At 36.9% G+C, this 18,693-nt stretch overlaps 1 protein-coding gene across 37 annotated transcripts in view; it reads right to left on the bottom strand.

Moving 5' to 3' along the window:
* Positions 1-1,516: 1,516 nt before the first annotated feature.
* Positions 1,517-18,693, bottom strand: part of SLMAP (sarcolemma associated protein) — a 152,008-nt gene continuing 134,831 nt past the window's right edge. For 22 of the 37 annotated variants that reach the window (XM_032411575.1, XM_032411551.1, XM_032411569.1 and 19 more), the window contains 5 exons: positions 15,716-16,036; positions 15,153-15,270; positions 10,888-11,059; positions 6,870-7,004; positions 1,517-3,430 (listed from right to left, as the gene is read on the bottom strand). In XM_032411575.1, coding sequence (XP_032267466.1) covers positions 3,338-3,430; positions 6,870-7,004; positions 10,888-11,059; positions 15,153-15,270; positions 15,716-16,036 — 839 coding nt within the window. In that variant the 3' untranslated portion in view covers positions 1,517-3,337. Of the gene's footprint in view, positions 3,431-4,811; positions 4,902-6,869; positions 7,005-10,887; positions 11,060-15,152; positions 15,271-15,715; positions 16,037-18,693 lie in introns of all 37 variants that reach the window. The other 15 variants (XM_032411553.1, XM_032411560.1, XM_032411579.1 and 12 more) reach the window with 1 other exon arrangement.

Here is an 18,693-nt window from a genome sequence, read left to right as displayed (position 1 = left end):
AAAAAAAAAAAAGCTACATTAAATGTCCTGGTAGTCAAAATTTAGTGCACACAATTATGTTTTCAAAATTTCCAGAAGTGAATTTTTCAAACAAGGCTGTACATTTTTATCAAAGTTGATTTGTATGTAGTTTGTATGTAGCAGATTTCCATCCTTTTGACAGTAGATATAATCACTGGAAAGAGCCGAGAATCACTGGGGGTCGAATCTGGTGATTAAAGTGAGAGATCAAGCGAGGCAATACTATTTTTAGTCACAAGCCTCTGACTATTCAGCAGTGTGACTGGTTTTCACATGTGACCCAGAGTGACTCTGAAGGCAGTTGCAACAAGAATGCCAAACTGTTGTAAGCCTTGGCTCATTATCAAACTAAGCATATTACTTTCCAAAGACACAATCATGAAGGGGACGAACAGAGCTAGGTGATGATGCTTTCTCGGGATTCATTATACTGCAGTTACATCTCATTCACACAAGTAGAAAGTCTCAACAGTTGAGTCAACCAATTCATTTTAAACAGCTGTACTGGTTCCCCTAAAACTTAAATATTTGCAGTTTTTCCAGTGTGACATTCTCATAAACACTTATTTACCACTCGAATGACACTTCACATATGTTACCTTTTTAATTCTCATACATATAGATATTACTCTCTCCATTTTATAAACGAGGAAACGGAGACTGAGAGAAGATAAGGGATTTGCCCGAGGCAAACGCTGCTAACAGGCACAGCCAGGATGCCAGGAAGGATCTGTTTAGCTTCACATGCCACGTTCCTTTCCTTTTCTGAGCCAGCCATGTAGCACCTCTGGGTAATTCTTAAATGTATCATTATAGGGTTGTTCAATCTTAACTACTATGATTAAAATCTCTTAATGGGGGCACCTGGGTGGCTCAGTTGGTTAAGCGACTGCCTTCGGCTCAGGTCATGATCCTGGAGTCCCAGGATCGAGTCCCGCATCGGGCTCCCTGCTCAGCAGGGAGTCTGCTTCTCCCTCTGCCTCTGCTCCTTCCCCCTGCTTGTGCTCTCTCTCTCTCTCATTCCGCCTCTCTCAAATAAATAAATAATCTAAAATAAAATACAATAAAATTTCTTAATGACTATCACTACCAGTGAATAATCGTACTCTTTATTTAACCTGGAAGTGAACTGAATGAAACTGGAGGTATTGCTTATGAATAGGCTCATTTATATTCTTAAGAAAAACGGCAGTAACTACAAAAACCCATTAATTCAATTTGAATAAAGTAAATATTGATACTAGACTTTACTTTTAAAGAGACTTGTCTGGCAAGTGAGTCATGTTTTAACAATAACCATCGTAAAAGGGGAAAAAAATTAGAGCAGTAAGTTAAATAAAAGGCTAATAAAACTTGAAGGAAACAGCTCAGTAAACCCTGAAGAACACCAAATATATATTATGTTGCATTAGGAGTCATTTCAAGAAAAGATTATTAACAATCTAATAGTAGAGTCAACACTAAGAATTTCAATGATACCCAACTCAAAAATGCATAGGGAGAGAAAAGTTATTTTATTAAATCATGCACATCACGTGTGTTAGTGCAAATAGTTTAATCTGTACTCCAGAAATTCTATTGTACTTTATATCTTTACAAAATAGATTTAAAACAATTATTTACTTTAAAAAATGTAATTCTGAAGTTAAGCATTTCAGAACAATATTTGCAATAACCTATATACAAGAGGTACTGGGTACCACTGGCATATTAGCATTCTGTGGTGGAGTGGCTTCCTGCAACAGAAAATGATGAAATGAACTATACGACAGCATTTTCTACAAGTCATTTGTGACTAATTCCTCCATGAATCTAGTGATCCTCCCAACAGCAAATCCCAAATAGCTTAAAATATAACCTTTAAAGTATAAACAACGACTGCCAAACATCACAAGGCAAATTATATCCTAAACTTCTATTTCAACATTTGGCTAGGTCTGTGGATTGCCACAGAACATTCAAGCCAATTCACTGACATTCCCTCCCAGTCTTCATTGACTGAAAAATTTAACTATGTGATACTTTAGGATATTCTATGACCTAAATAAATTTTATTGACATAACTGTGGTGCCGCACAAAACCATAGCTAAACTTTCACTTCTGTGTTTTAAATTTATAACATCAAGCAGTGCTTAGGTGCTTCACTGTGCATGGAACACTATTAATCTTGGGAATAATGCTTCTCATAAACAGAAAGTCCCAATTAACAACAGTAAAAAGAAAATAACCATTTGCATACCCGACCAGGAAATCTGTTGGTAGGTAACAACAGCTCACCTTGAACATGAATTAGCTTTGAAATATCATAACCAAATTAAGTCAGTAAAAGCTTATCTAAAGAGATATTAATTCTTTCTTCAATTAAACATGCTTGGAGGAAGAGATGATAGAAAAAAAAATCATGCTTCCTAAAATGCTGTATATGAGAAAGTAACTTGGCTTTTAAAGAAAATATCTCTTTAAATACATGAGGTTTAATAAATTACATTCCAATTGACTCAACAGTTTGGTTTACTGCACTGAAATTGTAGAATTACTGTTTTTGCTCCCAGAAATACTTCAGTTTGCTCAAGAAAATACACACTCTCATGGAAAGTTTTTCAAAGTTGATGTCCTCCACATCGTCAAATCACATTAAGGCTGAACAAGCGTGCACATATTCCCCAAATTATCACTAGAACAGAATATTTTCCAAGTGTATTTCTCCTTAAAAGAAAGAAAGAAAGAAAGAAAGAAAGAAAGAAAGAAAGAAAGAAAAGTCCACGCAAATAGTTGTCTCTAAGTCTTGTTCCCAATAGCTCAGTGGTTTTATAACAAGTAAAAATGGCGTAAATATGTAAAAAATATATATATATGTGTATATATTTCAAACTGATAGGCACTGAGCACACAGGGCCTCTCTTCCCATGTATGTATTGGTTGTTTGGTTTGGGTAGTTATCGAATCAGAAAAATGAATTATCTGGCCATTAGAATTCAGAGTAAAATACCCATAAATTTAATGTTATAAATAATTTGGTGTACCAAGAAGCCTACTTTAGGCCACCATAATATTCAGAATCTCAACATACTAATTTAAAAATTACATGAAAAATTGCAAGCAAATTATTGCTTACAGTAGAATAAAGTCACAATTTTATATCCTCTTTATAGATAGATACATTTTATATAATTTAAAGCAATGACCCTACAGCTGTATTCTTGCACTTCTGCTGTCTTAAGAGGTAAAAAGGAAGAAAATGGTTCTGTTTGTCCCCAGCATGAGTGTGATGCCAGCTTCTAAAGGGAGGACGGTGTACGGACTCAAGAAACGCTCTCATGGAGAAGCTCTGGCCAGACCTGGCACGTACAGCACGATGGCTGTCACCGCAACCAGGGCAGCCAACATGGGCATCCAGGGCCAGGGTTTCTGTGTGGAAAGAAACCAAGAGTCAATATCACATTCTTCCCTCTCTTTTCATACCTATTAACCCCTTGGTTCCAGAGAGTCCTGAATATTTAACAGAATATTAGAAAAACCTTGTCTTTGCATAAGAATACATTTTAAAAAGAAAGGAAAGAAAGGTGAGGGAGTGCAGGTGTGAGGAGAGCCATGACAGCAGGAACACTTTTCGAGGATGGTTGTGTGGAAGCCTGATACAGCTCAGAAAAGTCTTGGGCAGTTTTCAATTTTGTTACAGTTGAAACCTAATAGTGATTTCTAAGAAACCCTGTGGGCTTAGCCTGCTTTACTTACTCCAGTATCCATACATTACAACTAACTGATGTACATGGATGCCTGGAATACATGTCTGCATAAAATGTTTATTTCTTGATAAAAACCAGATTTGTATGTTGGGGTAGTTTTACACAAGGAGCTGGTGGGTAGGGTAACAAAGAAAATGGCCAAAGCTTTGATTCTCTAATGTGAAACCACAGAAGACAAGATCAGATGGGGTTTAAGATAGAGAAGTGCTATTAGGACCTTGCCTCTTTGATACTTTTGGTAAAGACCATGTCCAATGTAGTAATGTCATGTGATTATCTCATATGTTCTACTGACACGCATGCCTGTTGCAGGCAAGCATGGGCGGGCGATTCGCTGTTAACTTTCAGAGGGCATTATAAAATCAACGTGCTCTGGATGATAGCTTTATTTTCACTAGTATACTGAGAGTCTTATTTAGAAAACTGGCTTTTAAAGAAATATTGTGATGTTGCAGATCAAGGCTCAGAGAGATATGGGATAGGTTTATACTCTCATAAGTAAATGCACATTGGGGTTGAGATTGTGAGCCAATGGCCCATTATGCTAATCTCATCCTTTTTCATCTTCATAGCCACAGTGTAAATATAGGCGAAGGGTTGAAAAAAGAAGCTCTACACTATGGAAAAGAAGAAGGAGAGGAGGAGTGGAAGAAAGCTGGCTGAAAACTTCAAAGAGGCAAACGCTTCATTTCTCATTCAAATCCATTTAAACATGTAATTGGGAGGGGGGTACTAATATTGCAGCAATTCTTAGTTTACTCCAGTTTGCTAGAGACAAAGACTCAGTTAAAGGCAGCACATTAACAACTGATTAGGTTGGAATTAATTCATGGTTAGCAGCACTACAAAGGAAACAAGACAAAATGTTATGTGATTAGTTGATTGTTCAATTCATTCGTATGACACAATACATGGCATACTAAATGAAGGGTTTGCTTCAGGTAACGAAATACCTGTGTGGTTTTGCCATGCACTATATTACAAATATGGCACAAACAGGTGACGGGGACAAACAGACAAGGACTCAACAGTAGTGCTTGTACCTTTCTCTACCACAATGGACCGAAACACCAAAACAGGAAAGCCAGGAATAGGCCGATGAATACGGCTGGGACGGGTTGTAATATGGAAGGCTAAAGAAGGGAAGGGATATTAAAATCATTTTATGCTATAAAAAAAAATCAGATAAGATGATTTAGACCCCAGGGGGGTGGGAAGGAGGGTAAGAAGACTGAGGTAACAGAAGTAATAGCACTCAGGTTTTGCACTGATTCAAACATTTTAAAGACATCTAATACAATCCAGAATGATGGGACTGTGGTATGTAACTACCAGTTTAAAAGGGACAGCTGGAGGCAGTGGACAATGTGGGTGCCCCTAATACCCTAATGAAATGTAGCACTTTTAAGACATTGCATCAGCAGCACTTCACCACTGATGCTCTGCTTGACCTTACATTACTTTTGTTCCATAGCTGGAATCCATTACTTGATAATGTAGTCCCTTGGAAATGGCTAAAGTTTATTTTATCCCTCTACTGAAACCTTTTTTTAAACCAAAACTCTCTTGCCTGAGATGGTACTGCTTTCAAGCTTAAAAATAAAATGCCTTGTGATACCTGCTTCCTAAACCAAGCAAGAGATCTGACACAATGTGTGATAAACATTTGATATATAAAGACAGGCAGCTGAGTCTCAGGGCTTTTAGTTATGTTACCAGAATATAATTAATTTTTTAAAATTGGAAGGAGTTACTACAATGAGTTTTATTACAGAGAAAAATTTAGTACCTTAAGTCTAATACCATAGAAAAAGGAAATTCACCTTTAAGGTCAATTATTGGTACAACTATAAATAATAATAGCCAGGTTACTTTTGAAAGGCTCTAAATAGTACAGAGGGATCCATTCTGATTATGCTAGATGTCTTCATAGGTTAATTTAGTAGAAGGTGGACTGAAATTCCATACTCAGAAAGATATGATTAACACAAAAGAGAGAAGTAACCAAACCATTATGATCTGATTTCAGAAGAGTTCTGTAATCTACATTTTCAAAATAAATACAATCAATTTTGCTTATAGCATAAAGCCTCCATACCCAATTTATCAACTTCTGAAGGGCTTCCACCTAAGCAACAAGCCTTCATTTTCTAAAAAACTAAGACTTTCTTTAGTGAAGGACAGTTGGACACAACTCATGAGCATTCTGTGTGCAACTGTGTAACTGGATGGCCATGCATCATCACTCTTTTGTACTTGTGCGGCAAAGTCAAGCAGAGTGCTTTCCTCTGTAGGAAGAGTATGGCTTACGCCACTGCAGTGTCCAAGCCATGACAGGGATTTGAAATAAGTCAGAGCACAACCAACTACACTGAACAGCCATCAGTTAGGGCCCACAAAGGCAATGATCACCAAAACGTAGAACACAACACTTATTTAGTATAACATCTTTTTAAAGACCATCTGCCTTTCTAATAAATGAAAAACAAATAGTAAACTCAATTTATATGAAAATGTTCCAATTTCACTCACACACACACACACACACACACACAGCCCTACAGAAACTCAACAAATACTCCCAAATATTTATAGGAGGTCAAAAAGACACTAAGCTTTTTAGGAATATACCTTAGTGAGAACATTATTAGTATAAAATGAAAACCATAATTAAGTTTCCATTTTTGATACAGCCAAATGTTAAGGAATCAACGTGTACTACTCTTTCTTAGGTGGGTCCCTGGTGGTTTAGTGTTTCATTTCTCAGCAGGAGAAATGAAGTGCCAGACAATGGCTTAGTGACAGAACTTCAGATTCATCTGGGAAAATCTGACAGTTCTTAGGTAAATTATTTTCTTGCAAACAAGGCTCTTCCTCCAGGCAGTCCTCAGGCTCTTCTAGGGATACAAGTTAAAGGGGCAAATTCTTACTCAGAAATTTGACAGCACAATGATTCCATCATGGAATTTCATAATGAAAAGCTCAGTTCATGTACTATAGGCCTTAATTTCTCAAATCAGCAATAAAGTCCTCTGAAAAATCCATTTCAGGGCTCTCACCTGCCTCTCAGTCAAAGCTAAGCCAAGTTTGCAAAGACTTACATTATTTCCTTTCTCTCGGAGCAGCTTCAGGTTGTCTTTACATTGTTTGAGCTCATCTGTGATTGATTGTTTTTCCTGCTCAGTCATTTCAAACTTCAACTTCAGTTCTGAGAGTACAGTCTGTGTCTTTTCATACTAAAGGCAAAGAAAAAAGAGTGTGCAGACTCAACTTAAAATGGGTATGAAGTTATGGTTCTAGTCAGGCTTAATACCAGACCTTATTTAGCCACCTGCAACACCAAAGTCAAGCGTTTTTGTAAGAATCATTTGTACTAATAATAGGAAGTCTTTAATGTTAAGTTTATTCTATGTAAGAACTTTCTGGCCCTGGAGTTTAAAAAAAAAAAAAAGAGAAATCACCATTGTGTCATCTGTTTCTAATATAAAGGGTCACTCTTTCCATTGAGTGAGTTAGAGGAGAAAAGTAAAATAATTTTCAAACTGAGAAAAGAAAAGCAAGTACAGAAAAACTTTGTAAGCTAATTAAATGGCAAGGTTATGAAGTCTGAGTTTATATCCTGGTAACAAATGTCCGCCAAGCTATTTTAGTTCTAAAGTAAGAAGTACTAACTAACTCCCATCAGGCTCTTCTTCACCCAGGCATCACTGGGTAGTAAAGTGTTCCAGATAAATGAATTTCTAGCCAAATGATGTAAAGAAATATATCTAAGGTACTAACCACTATGATTGGGACATTTCTATTTTTCGACCTAAAACTTATAAGCATCAGTAAGTAATTTTTACGAATCTGTTCCTGACAAATATTTTTCTAGAGTGAAACATGAAACTTCCTGCTCTGAAAAACTGTTCATTGAATATAATCTGACGTTCAGACAGACAAGCTCTCCTTTGAATACAGGTGAGGTCAATGCAAGACATAGTACGGCTTGCCTCTACTTTAGGTGCTGAGGAGGCAGGAATTCTGACTGGTTCTATTTCTAGATACTGCATCTTACATGCAAGCTGGGCTCTCAGTCAAAGAGCAAAAACTGTTCTGCCGTTGGTTATGCCTCTGTCTCAGCCTCCACTGCCCCACTCTGCCACCTCTGAAGGTTTTAGAAGGAAGAAAGACAAGGACTGAATATAATATAAATATACCATGGGACCAGCGTACCACAAAGGTTTTTCCTCTTTCAGTCTATCTCCAAGAAATTTCTCAGTAGAGGACACCTTTACGTGGTGCTTCTGAATAATGCAAATACTCTGGAAAGATCAATTAGGAGCTCATCATTATGTACTCCAAAGAGAAGTACTAAGGAGGATGCGAATGTATAAAAACATTAATCAGAAGAGGTGGGAGCAGGGGGATTAGCATCAGCAGAAAGACCACCAGTAAGTGGGAAGAAAGATACGGGTACTGAGAGGGAGGTAAAATGTAAAAGGAATTCCCTGTTACCTAATAGTGTTCCCAGAACAAGTCTGGGTAGTATGCCAGACAATGAACTATGGAATAAGATTCATGGACTTTATGACAGCTTTTTTTCTGGGGTCTGTGGACTTCCTTCCAGAAGGCAGAAGGTTGCCAGCAGGCTGCCAAAACAAATTCAGTGTGCCTAGACTAGTCTCTTAGAACATAATCAGTTCTCAATGATCTGATTCTTAACAGTGACTAATAAAGGGTAAGTGAAAACTGCTTTGCTGACCTAAATGCTCCCTTACTTTCCTTTTCCACTATTCTTACATCCAGCCTGCCCTTTACACCAAAGCACTTAATCATTTCTCCGTTCCAGTGGCTGTGAAGCAGAGTGACAGGAAGACAGCTCAGTCAGGAAGAGCCTGCTGTTTACCTTCAGCCTGTGAGCAGGGTGGGAGGGGCTCTGGGCCCACAGCAAGGTGGTGAAGCCAGACAGCTTTCCTGAGTCAGTCTTTGCACCGTGGACTTGTGTACCAACGTTTTATGAATTCTTAAATTATAGATATACCTACTAAAGTATAAAGATGCTTTTCTTAAGTCAGATATAAAGGTGATATACCATTATTTTTCTCTTAATACTTGAGGATTAAAATTTACTTTCTCATGTACTTTTTTTTGGTTAAATGTTCAAATACAAGTTGCCATACATATAAAATTTAATTGTTGGAACAAAAGGTCACCTTCTGCAGCCTTAGTTTCACACCTGGCTTGGATAGCAATTTTGCCCCATCTTGCTTTCTAACTCGAAGGTGAGAAATGAGCTCAGTTCTGATTAAGAGGAAAATACCACACAATATTACCAACACCTTTGGTTCTTCTTCATAAAAATAATCATATCTGGCTTGCTTAGCTTGTAATATTTTAGCCTGTTACAGTGCTGAAGATACATGATACTGTGCACATTAAGCATGATTCTATGAGAGAAAGGAGAACAAAGGGGAAATGTTGAAAGAGAATATATGTGCATTAATAAAAGGTAGTAATTCATTTGCAGTGGATTACACAGATATAAGAACCTCATTAAAGAACATTTTAGTTACAGACTAGTATCCAATAGTTAACATCAGGACAAACAGAAAGAGAAGCAATCTTACATTACAAAGGAGTGTGATGACTACACATCATTTCACAATGGAAAACACTGAACAAGAAAGTAGAAAAGAAACATATTGACAAGTTCACACATATTTTTAAATGTGCTGCATTTAATGCAATCCAAAGCTATCAACAATTTAGACGCTGTGACAACATGCCACCGCCCATTTGTGGAAGCAGTTAAAGCGTTTCTCACTGATTGCTCAGTGACCAAAAACAGGCAAACAAATAATGCAACAAAACGGCCAATGCATTCAGAGTAACATACAACAGAATCATCTTCCAACCACAGCATTCTTCCCAGATTTTGAAAGAAATATGGCATACGGACTGGAAGGACACAAAGTGCTTACAGTATTAAATACTAGGATATTTACTTTGGCACAAAATTTGTGTTCCAACTAAATAAAATGAGATTGCTCCCAGAACGCATATCCTTAGCAAGAAGATAGAAACGAACATATTACAAAATCAATATGGCCACACATAAATAAAAAATGTTACAGGTTTTTTTTTTTTTCTTTCGTTAAGAACAAACATGAAGACAGAAGAACAATAATCATGTCCACGTTCAGGATACTACAAGGAAAGGGAAGTGCAAAGAAAAACTGCATTGACTGAACAGATTTTCTAAAAATAATTTTGGGGAAATTTGTTATTAAAGACAAAAAGTTGTCTTCAACTTCCTTCTATGTATAATGAATCCTTCATTTAAGAGAGTCTACAACTGGGATGGGCCCCGACCAGAAGGTCAAGATGCACCAGCCTTCTCTGTCCCCTGAGCTGGCCAGGACTCAATGCAGGGAGTAGGATAAGGCAGCAGGACTGAACGCAGCTCTCCTTGCCCCGTTGTCAACTTCAAGGTTTTGCTCAGAAGAAGCTGCGTGGGGTCTCTACTCCAAAATCAGCCCTCACCATTTTTAACATGATTTTTTTTAAAAGCCACCCAAGTCAAGGTTTTAAGCAAAATGACATGAAAAGTGAGCATGCATATTTGTGAAGAAGGGGAGAAGAAGGGGAAAATGGGGTGGGAGTGCAGGAGAAGAAAGTAAAAGGTCACAGAACTTGTGTTTGGCTGGCTGGCTATGAGGTAAATTTTACGTTTCAGGCCAGTGTTACTGAGGGCTTTAGACAGCATTATGGTGTGGCCCCAGTTTGCTTTTCGAAAGTATTCTAAGTTAAATATGATACTGTCTTTGAAAGATAAACAATGAATTGAGTAATCTGGTATACAAAGGGCTTCTCATATAGGTCAACTAACTGGTAGAGAAAAAATTTTAATGTAATTTTGTATATTTGTATTTTTGAGACCAAATCCTACTGATGAATTCTCTATATATGGACCATGATACATAGCTAGAAATCATCAAGCAGAGATCCTCCAAGTATCAACTTTGTGACAGGTAATGTGACTTCTGCTTCCCTTTATTTCTAACTAGCATGAATATCTGATTTGCTTTTGGCTTTAAGTCCAACCATAATTGGGCTCATAATGTCTTTTCGCTTTACCTCTTTCTGTACATCCTTTGCTTGGTTTTCAGCCTTACTGAGAAGAGTTTTTAAATCAGCTGAATCCCGAAGATGCTGTTCTTTCAAGGATCCCACTTGATTCTCAAGCTGTTTTCTAGTCATCTGAAGGATGCTGAGATCACTGGTAAGCTCTAAACTCTGCTTCTGAGAACTGCAACATAAATATTGACAGTTATTCAATTCATGTAGAAACTAGACATAGCAGGAAGTCTAATTTCTTATACATTTCACTAGGAGGGATGGAGTAAATTACAGAGGAGGGAAAAATACATAAAAGAGAATAAGATATGTTCAATAAATAAAAAGCATTAAAATACTAAAAAATTACATGTTTAAAGCTGTGTTCTATTTTCAGATTGAAATATGCACAGAGACTGAAATCTTAAAAGTGGAAGTAGATGACTAATTGTATATTTTGTTATATCACATTATATTAATTGTTTCATAAAAAGATTCAGAGTGGGGCTTCCCCAGGAAATCAGCACATATTTCAACTATTTTCTTATTTAGTTTAAGTATTTGACAAATAGGATGGGGGACAAAAACTTAAAGCTTAGGAGCCACTGTCTATTCAAGTAAAGATAAACCTACTCAAATGAAAAGACACACCAAATTGGGGGAAAAGCATGAAACAAAGAACCAGGAGGCGGGGTTCTAGACCCCAGTGCTGCCGCTATTCAGTTGTGGGACATTGAGCAAGTCACTTAACTGGTTCAGTTTCCTTCTCTGAGGAAGCATTTCCTGAGCTTGGAGATCTGTGCCAGGCACCATGTTACACAGAAACAAATAACACAAGGAGAGTCTCAGTGCCCTCCATTGTCAAGTAAGAAGATTGAATGCAGTAATTTCTGAGGCTGATCTTTGGCTTAAATTCTATAATTACTTTTATAACTTGATGTAAAAAAATCCAATTTACACACTAGGAAAATAGCTTAATAGGCAGGAATAGAATTCTTTGTTCAATTCCTTCTACATCACAAACAACAAAAAACAAAAGACCTACATAGTGTAGCTGTTTGAAAGAATGTGGATCCCATCTACAACAGAAATAGAAAGGAGAATAAAGTTTTCAAGATGACAGTTTTATGCTTCTCAGAATGGAACATAAGACTCAGACTCAATATTGTTAGCGAAGGAACTATGGAGTATAAATCCCATTCTGATTGTATGCCAGGCAAATTCTTAAGGGGTGTGACGTCAGTCCAATATACAAATGGCATAGGAAACTCTGTAAAGAAAGACTAACTTCTAAATACTACTTAAATGCTGAGGAGGCTTGCCAAATAAAGTTAGAGTGCCACTAAACCAGAAAAGTTTAGGAAACAGAATTTGTCTTAAACAGTTTATGTGAGTTTAAGCAGACAACTTTGACTAAGGATATAATATATTCCACCCTTCTGGGACCTAATATTTTTAAACTGTATGCTTCTAACTCATAAGGAGTTTGCTGCTTTTCAACACTTCAACAAATCTGAAGTAATTCAAAATGCAGCATTTAACAACCTGCCAGATTCTAATTAATTACATCTCAAAAAAGAAGGATCAAGTTTAAATCTTTAAAATATCAATAATCCCAAGGCAGGAATAATGTAAGATAATCAATACTAGTAATCAAAGATCACTATTTCTTGCTTAATAGAATATCAAACTAAATGGATTCCCTAAGATTCCAAATATGAAGAATTTGAATGTCTGCATCATCTTACACTCATTTTAAACCAAACAATTTGCCCAAATGTGCTGTCAACACAATCAGTTGGTACATACATATACATTCACATGTGTATACAGTTGTGTTTGGGCCTTTATTCTGTCCTATTCAGGTTCTGGAATTCTTGTTACAAAATTTTACATGTTACAAACATGTTTACTCTTTGTTACTAATTATCTCTAAACATTTAAAACATACTACACATAAATGTATAAGAAGACTGGAAAAACAGGACACAATAAATATTGTTAATACATGGTATTATAAGAAGGCATCTCAGAGAAAAAATCAGCGCACCTTGTTCCTTCAACTAGTTGATTTTTTTTTTTAAGATTTTATTTATTTATTTGACAGAGAGAGAGAGAGAGAGAGAGAGCACAAGCAGGGGGAGTGGCAGAGGGAGAGGGAGAGAAGCAGACTCCCCGTGGAGCAGGGAGCCCGATGCGGGGCTCGATCCCAGAACCCCAGGATCATGACCTGAGCCGAAGGCAGACGCTTAACGACTGAGCCACCCAGGCACCCTCAACTAGTTGATTTTTAAAAATGTATAATCTATTACAATTTTATTGTTTTAAGCAGATAATGAGGCTTACTATTTTCTGATGGATCTAGTCCTTTGTTTCCTCCTAAAGCTTGTTTTTATGGGAACTGACCTTGACCTTCACTGAGTTTCTGCTAACCCTGATGCTCTTTAGGAGTATAAACAGAGGCTAACAAGAGAGTAAAGACTCCCATTTCTGGTGTACTGTGGGGAGGGAAATGGATTAATTAAGAGTGGCTTCACTCTGGAAAACAGTATGGAGATTCCTCAAGATGTTAAGAATAGAGCTACCCTACGACCCAGCAATTACACTACTAGGTATTTACCCCAAAGATACAGATGTAGTGAAAAGAAGGGGCACATGCACCCCAATGTTCATAGCAGCGATGTCCACAATAGCCAAACTGTGGAAGGAGCCGAGATGCCCTTCAACAGATGAATGGATAAAGAAAATGTGGTACATATATATAATGGAATATTATTCAGCCATCAAAAGGATGAATATCCACCATTTGCATCGACATGGATGGAACTGGAGGGGATTATGCTAAGTGAAGTCAGTCAAGCAGAGAAAGACAATTATGATATGGTTTCACTCATATGTGGAACATAAGCAATAGCACGGAGGACCATAGCAGAAGGGAGGGAAATTCAAAGGAGGAAAAATCAGAGAGGGAGATGAACCATGAGAGACTAGGGACCCCGGGAAACAATCTGAGGGTTTCAGAGAGGAGGAGGGTGGGGGGAGGGGGTAACAGGGTGATGGGTATCGAGGAGGGCACGTGTTGTGATGAGCACCGGGTGTTATACTTAACTAATGAATCATTGAACACATCAAAAACTAATTATGTACTATACAGTGGCTAACTGAACATAATTAAAAAAAGAAAAAAAAGGGAAAAATAATTCTCAAATAAGAAAATAAAAGAAAAATAACCAATAAAGTTTCTGAGGAAAAAAAAAGAAAGAAACCAAGCTCTGGGTGCTGAGTGTGCTCCTGGTTACTGGAATGTTGTTACTTTTAGGCCTTCTCAGCTGACAAAATAAGGAAATATATGTGCATACTAAGCTCTGTATATACACATATCTATAAACATTTCTATATGTATCCGAGGAGAATATTTTTATTTTTACTTTCTTGGATGTGAAAGAGCCACAGACAACACTTTGGGATTATGGGTGATATTGGCTTTTTATCCTTTTCAAAATTTTTCATATTTTCCAAAATAAAAGTGGATTGTTTTGTAATGGGAAAAAAAAAAGAGTGGCTTCAATAATAAACATGTACTACTTTCATATTCTGAATTAGAACATAGTGTTCAAATAAAAATATGGAATGGATCAAATTTTTAAGGAAAAAATCAATTTTAAACTATACAACAAATGTTGGTGGGAAAACAGGACTCGGCTAAATTTGCTGGTCTAAATTTATTGCATTCGTTGGTATGCTTGTAAGGTACTGGATATTAGAAAGACATAACTGGTTTTGGAGAGTTTTTGATTTTATATATTATTACTCTTTATATAACTCTGTGAAATTCAAAAGCTGAATTTGTATCTTTCAATGGTATAAATTCTTTATTATAGTCATTTCCTGATTACCCTAACAGATGGAATCACTGACACGAAAGAAAAACAACTTATATTTGAAATTTTTATCATTTAGTTTATAGGACAAATTCAATCACTAAGTATAGATCTTTGCTGTTTGTTTAGGGCTTTGGTGGGGGTGCTGTAGTCCACGAATGTGTATTCCTTGAGTACACCAAAAGGAAAGGACATGTAGGATGATGGGGGAAGTCCAAAAAAAAAAAAAAAAAAAGAAAAAAAACCCCCGCTGAAGTATTGTTAGTGTGCTTAACCTGTCAAACAGCCAAAAAGTCTGGCTGAACATTTTGCTTTAAAAAGGTATTTAAGTATCAAATTTAAATTTAATTTAGATGAAAATTTAAGATAAAGAAGTATTTTGAAGCTAAAAGAGTTCTTGCATACTTGTGCAATTCTTTTTCTTGCCGCTGCAGTTCTGATGATAACAAAACATTTTCCTTTTTTAGAGAATGGCATTCGGTTTCCAATACATTCCATTCCTTTCTCAACTTCTCTAGTTCACCTAAAATAGTCCCAAAACATATTCATTAATATAGGAACATAACTTCCATAATAATTCAAAGGATAAGGGAAATATTTCAAAGGAAAACATACTTGCCCCCCCTTAAAAACATGTAGATTTTACATGACTATTCTTTGGTTTCTGTTTATTTGGCCTCTATACCTCAGGTAAGTTCCATCACCTTGAACTTCAGCAATATTTTCTTCCCACTTCACTTTTATAAAACAGTTCAGTAGTATTAAAATAAAATATAAAATTGTAAAAAATTTCAATTTATTGTAGAACTTGTGGACCTGAAGAATGTTTATAGCCCCAATATAAAAACATTGCTTTATACAACCAAACTGTTATCAAAGAGAAAAACAGCCCAAATCATTATTTTGTGCAAGCTATAAAGTTATCATTGTCAAGAATTAAGAGCTTTATGTAAAATATGCACACTCACTTTGTAGCCTTGTTGCTTCCTCTCTCTGCTGATCCTCACACTGCTGACATCGAAGCTGAAAACTATTTTGCAGACTCGTGATTTCTTTCTCATATTCAGACGCTGCTTTCCGCCACCGCTCAAGCTCAGCTCGCACCTTCTTAAGCTCTTCTTGTAACGAGGCAATGTCAGTGTCCCGCTCAGAAGCAGCCTTTTCTGCTGCTTGATGAAGGAGCAAAATTTCATCTCGGGCACTAAGCAGTTCATCTCGAGTGCTTGTGATTTCACTGTCCTTCTCCTCCCGGAGATTCTCAATATTGATGTGTAACCTCTGTAGTTGGGCTATAAAAGTATATTGATCCATCACTCTTTGTCCAAAGCAATTACAAATAAATGAACTGCCCAAATGGGATTATAGTTACTGCCTAGACCAGGCTGGAGGAGCTGTTTGTTGCTTTTGATTAAATAGTACAAGCAATCCATGTTTAATGCAGAAAATGTCAAAACACAGAAACACAAAGAGTAAAAAACCAAAGTGATCTTTTTACTTCTCCCTCACAGAGAAAGTTGCTTCTAGCATTTGGAATTTATTCTTCTAGATTTTTTATATGCATTTTATACACATATAAAAGCAAAAACAGGGAGGGATTGTAATATATATAATGTTCTCTATCCTCCTGGTGATGAATATCTTTTAATAACAAAAAAATTACACTGTTACTTCTTTGACTAATCCTTTATTTTAGACATTTTAGGCTCTTCAGTTTTTAATTACTATAAAAAGTACTGCTTATAATGCAATCCTGATTTTTTTCTTAGAGTGAATTCCTAGACACAGAATTGCTTGGTCAGATGGTATGCATTAGTAAAACCTTTGATGTTCTTGATTCAATTTGCAGTTTAAATGTCAGTTCCTTAAAGAAGCTTTCTCTGCTGTCTTATCTAAAAATAGCCCTCTCGTTTTCTAGCCCATTACTCTGCCTTTATTGGACACCACATTTTATATTTGCCTGTGGTTTATCTTTTCCACTGACTGTACATCTCATGCATACTCTATCCTCAATACTAGCAAACAACCAAGAATTACTGGTTGAATTAATGAATTGACAACATTAATCAATAATGCCTAATCAAGGAGGTGTATTTTTAACAGATCTGGTCCTGTGCCCTCAAGGATTGAGCTGGAAACAATTTGTATAAAATACTTGGTTCAGAACTAGAAAAACAGTCTTGGTTACTATAACACAAGAAAACTATAGGTAAGAAAAGTTCCTTAGGTAGAAAAGAGTAATTAAAATAATTAAGAGAATTTAAGGCTGAGAAAGGGGAAGGCTGCTCCATAAATAAGCGTTAAAAAAAATATGAGGCCTTTGCAGTTTGCAGGAAACACTGAGAGGTTAACAAGTTCAGAATCTGAAGACACAATGGCTAGAGATTAACAGGACCATACACTTATGGATAAAGTCATAAAACACACATGCTGGCACTAGGGGGCACTCAATGATGCCTAGATAAGACCGCTTTAAGATAAAAGGCAGCCCTATGTTACAGAACCTTCAGGGAAAATTGCCCATACGCACTACAGAATGCAAATATAGATTGAAATCAGATTTACATAAGCTAATGGATAAAGGCATTAAATTATAAGAGTTTAAAGAATTTTCTCTTCAAAAAGACATATAATATACCCCAGAAATTCTAACTTGACCATAATAAAATTTAAATTTTTAAATAACTCAAACGTCCGTAGGGGAGCTTGGGTGGCTCAGTTGGTTAAGCGTCTGACTCTTGATTTTGGCTCAGGTCATGATCCCAGGGTCATGAGATCAAGCCCTGTGTTGGTCTCCATGCTGGGCATGGAGCCTGCTTAATGTTCTCTCTCTCCCTCCCACTCCCGGGCTCACTCTCACTCCCTCCCTCCCTCCCTCTCGCTCTCTTAAAAATAAATATATAAATAACTCATATGTCCCATTCAAAAATAAGAAAGAAAACACCAAAGACTGCTTTTTCTCTGGGATATTTTAGGGCAAATATCATAGGCCTCATACAATGATTCCCCGTTTTTTCTGAACTGAGATTGTCTATTTAATTTCTTCTCACCCTACATCTCAAACTACAATTTAAAAATAACATTAGTTCCTTCTTTGACAATGAAGACAAATTAATTTTGCTTTAGGAATTTTACAATAGCCTGGGAAAGAAAGATCTCCCCTAGGGCTCTCACAGTTCGAGCCTAACAGTACCAGAACTATGATTTGAAGTAAACCCTTGGCAGGCAAGGATCTCTCTGGTCTTTTCTGCAATGAACCTGTGATAGCTCACACAAAGGGATAGCAAAATGGTGGGTATGAAGAGCAGCCTCTACCAATGAAGGCACTGCAGGGATTATTATTCTATTCCATGTGATACATAATTTTTGTTGCAATGCAAGTATGTTTGTTTTTTTAAAGCTTTATTTATTTACTTTGAAAGAGAGAGAGCACGAGTGGGAGGGGCAGAAGGAGGGAGAGAGAATCTCAAGCAGACTCCGCACCAAGTGCAGAGCCCAACACTGGGCTTGAACTCATGACCCTGCGATCAGGACCTGAGCTGAAACAAAGAGTCGGACGTTCAGCCGACTGCGCCACCCAGGTGCCCCTCAATGCAGTATGTTATGAGCATTAGAAATAATGTCACCAAGTTAAAAGTGCTGATGCACAGAGTAGCTCAAATTGATTTCCTGTCCAAAGGCCCCCTCTGTAGCAACTCACTGTATAACCCAGAGTCTTACCAAACCCATGTCTTCACCCATGCTCCTCCCACTCCAAGTGTCCACTATCAGAGTACTAGGGAATTGTGTTTAAAACAAAACAAAACAAAAAGCCCACCAAGAGCCTAGTTATAGTCTCAGATTCTAGGGACAAACCAAAGACATGAAAAATGGGAACTCTCTATACTCTTACTTTCCATTCCTTTTGAATCACTACAAACAATAATAATCCCAAATAGCCCTGGGGTGT

This window comes from Phoca vitulina, unplaced genomic scaffold (assembly GCF_004348235.1).
Source record: "Phoca vitulina isolate PV1807 unplaced genomic scaffold, GSC_HSeal_1.0 scaffold13, whole genome shotgun sequence".
Lineage (NCBI taxonomy): Eukaryota > Metazoa > Chordata > Mammalia > Carnivora > Phocidae > Phoca > Phoca vitulina.
Note: the sequence above shows the minus strand (reverse complement) of the source record. Positions and strands in the feature narration are given on the sequence as shown.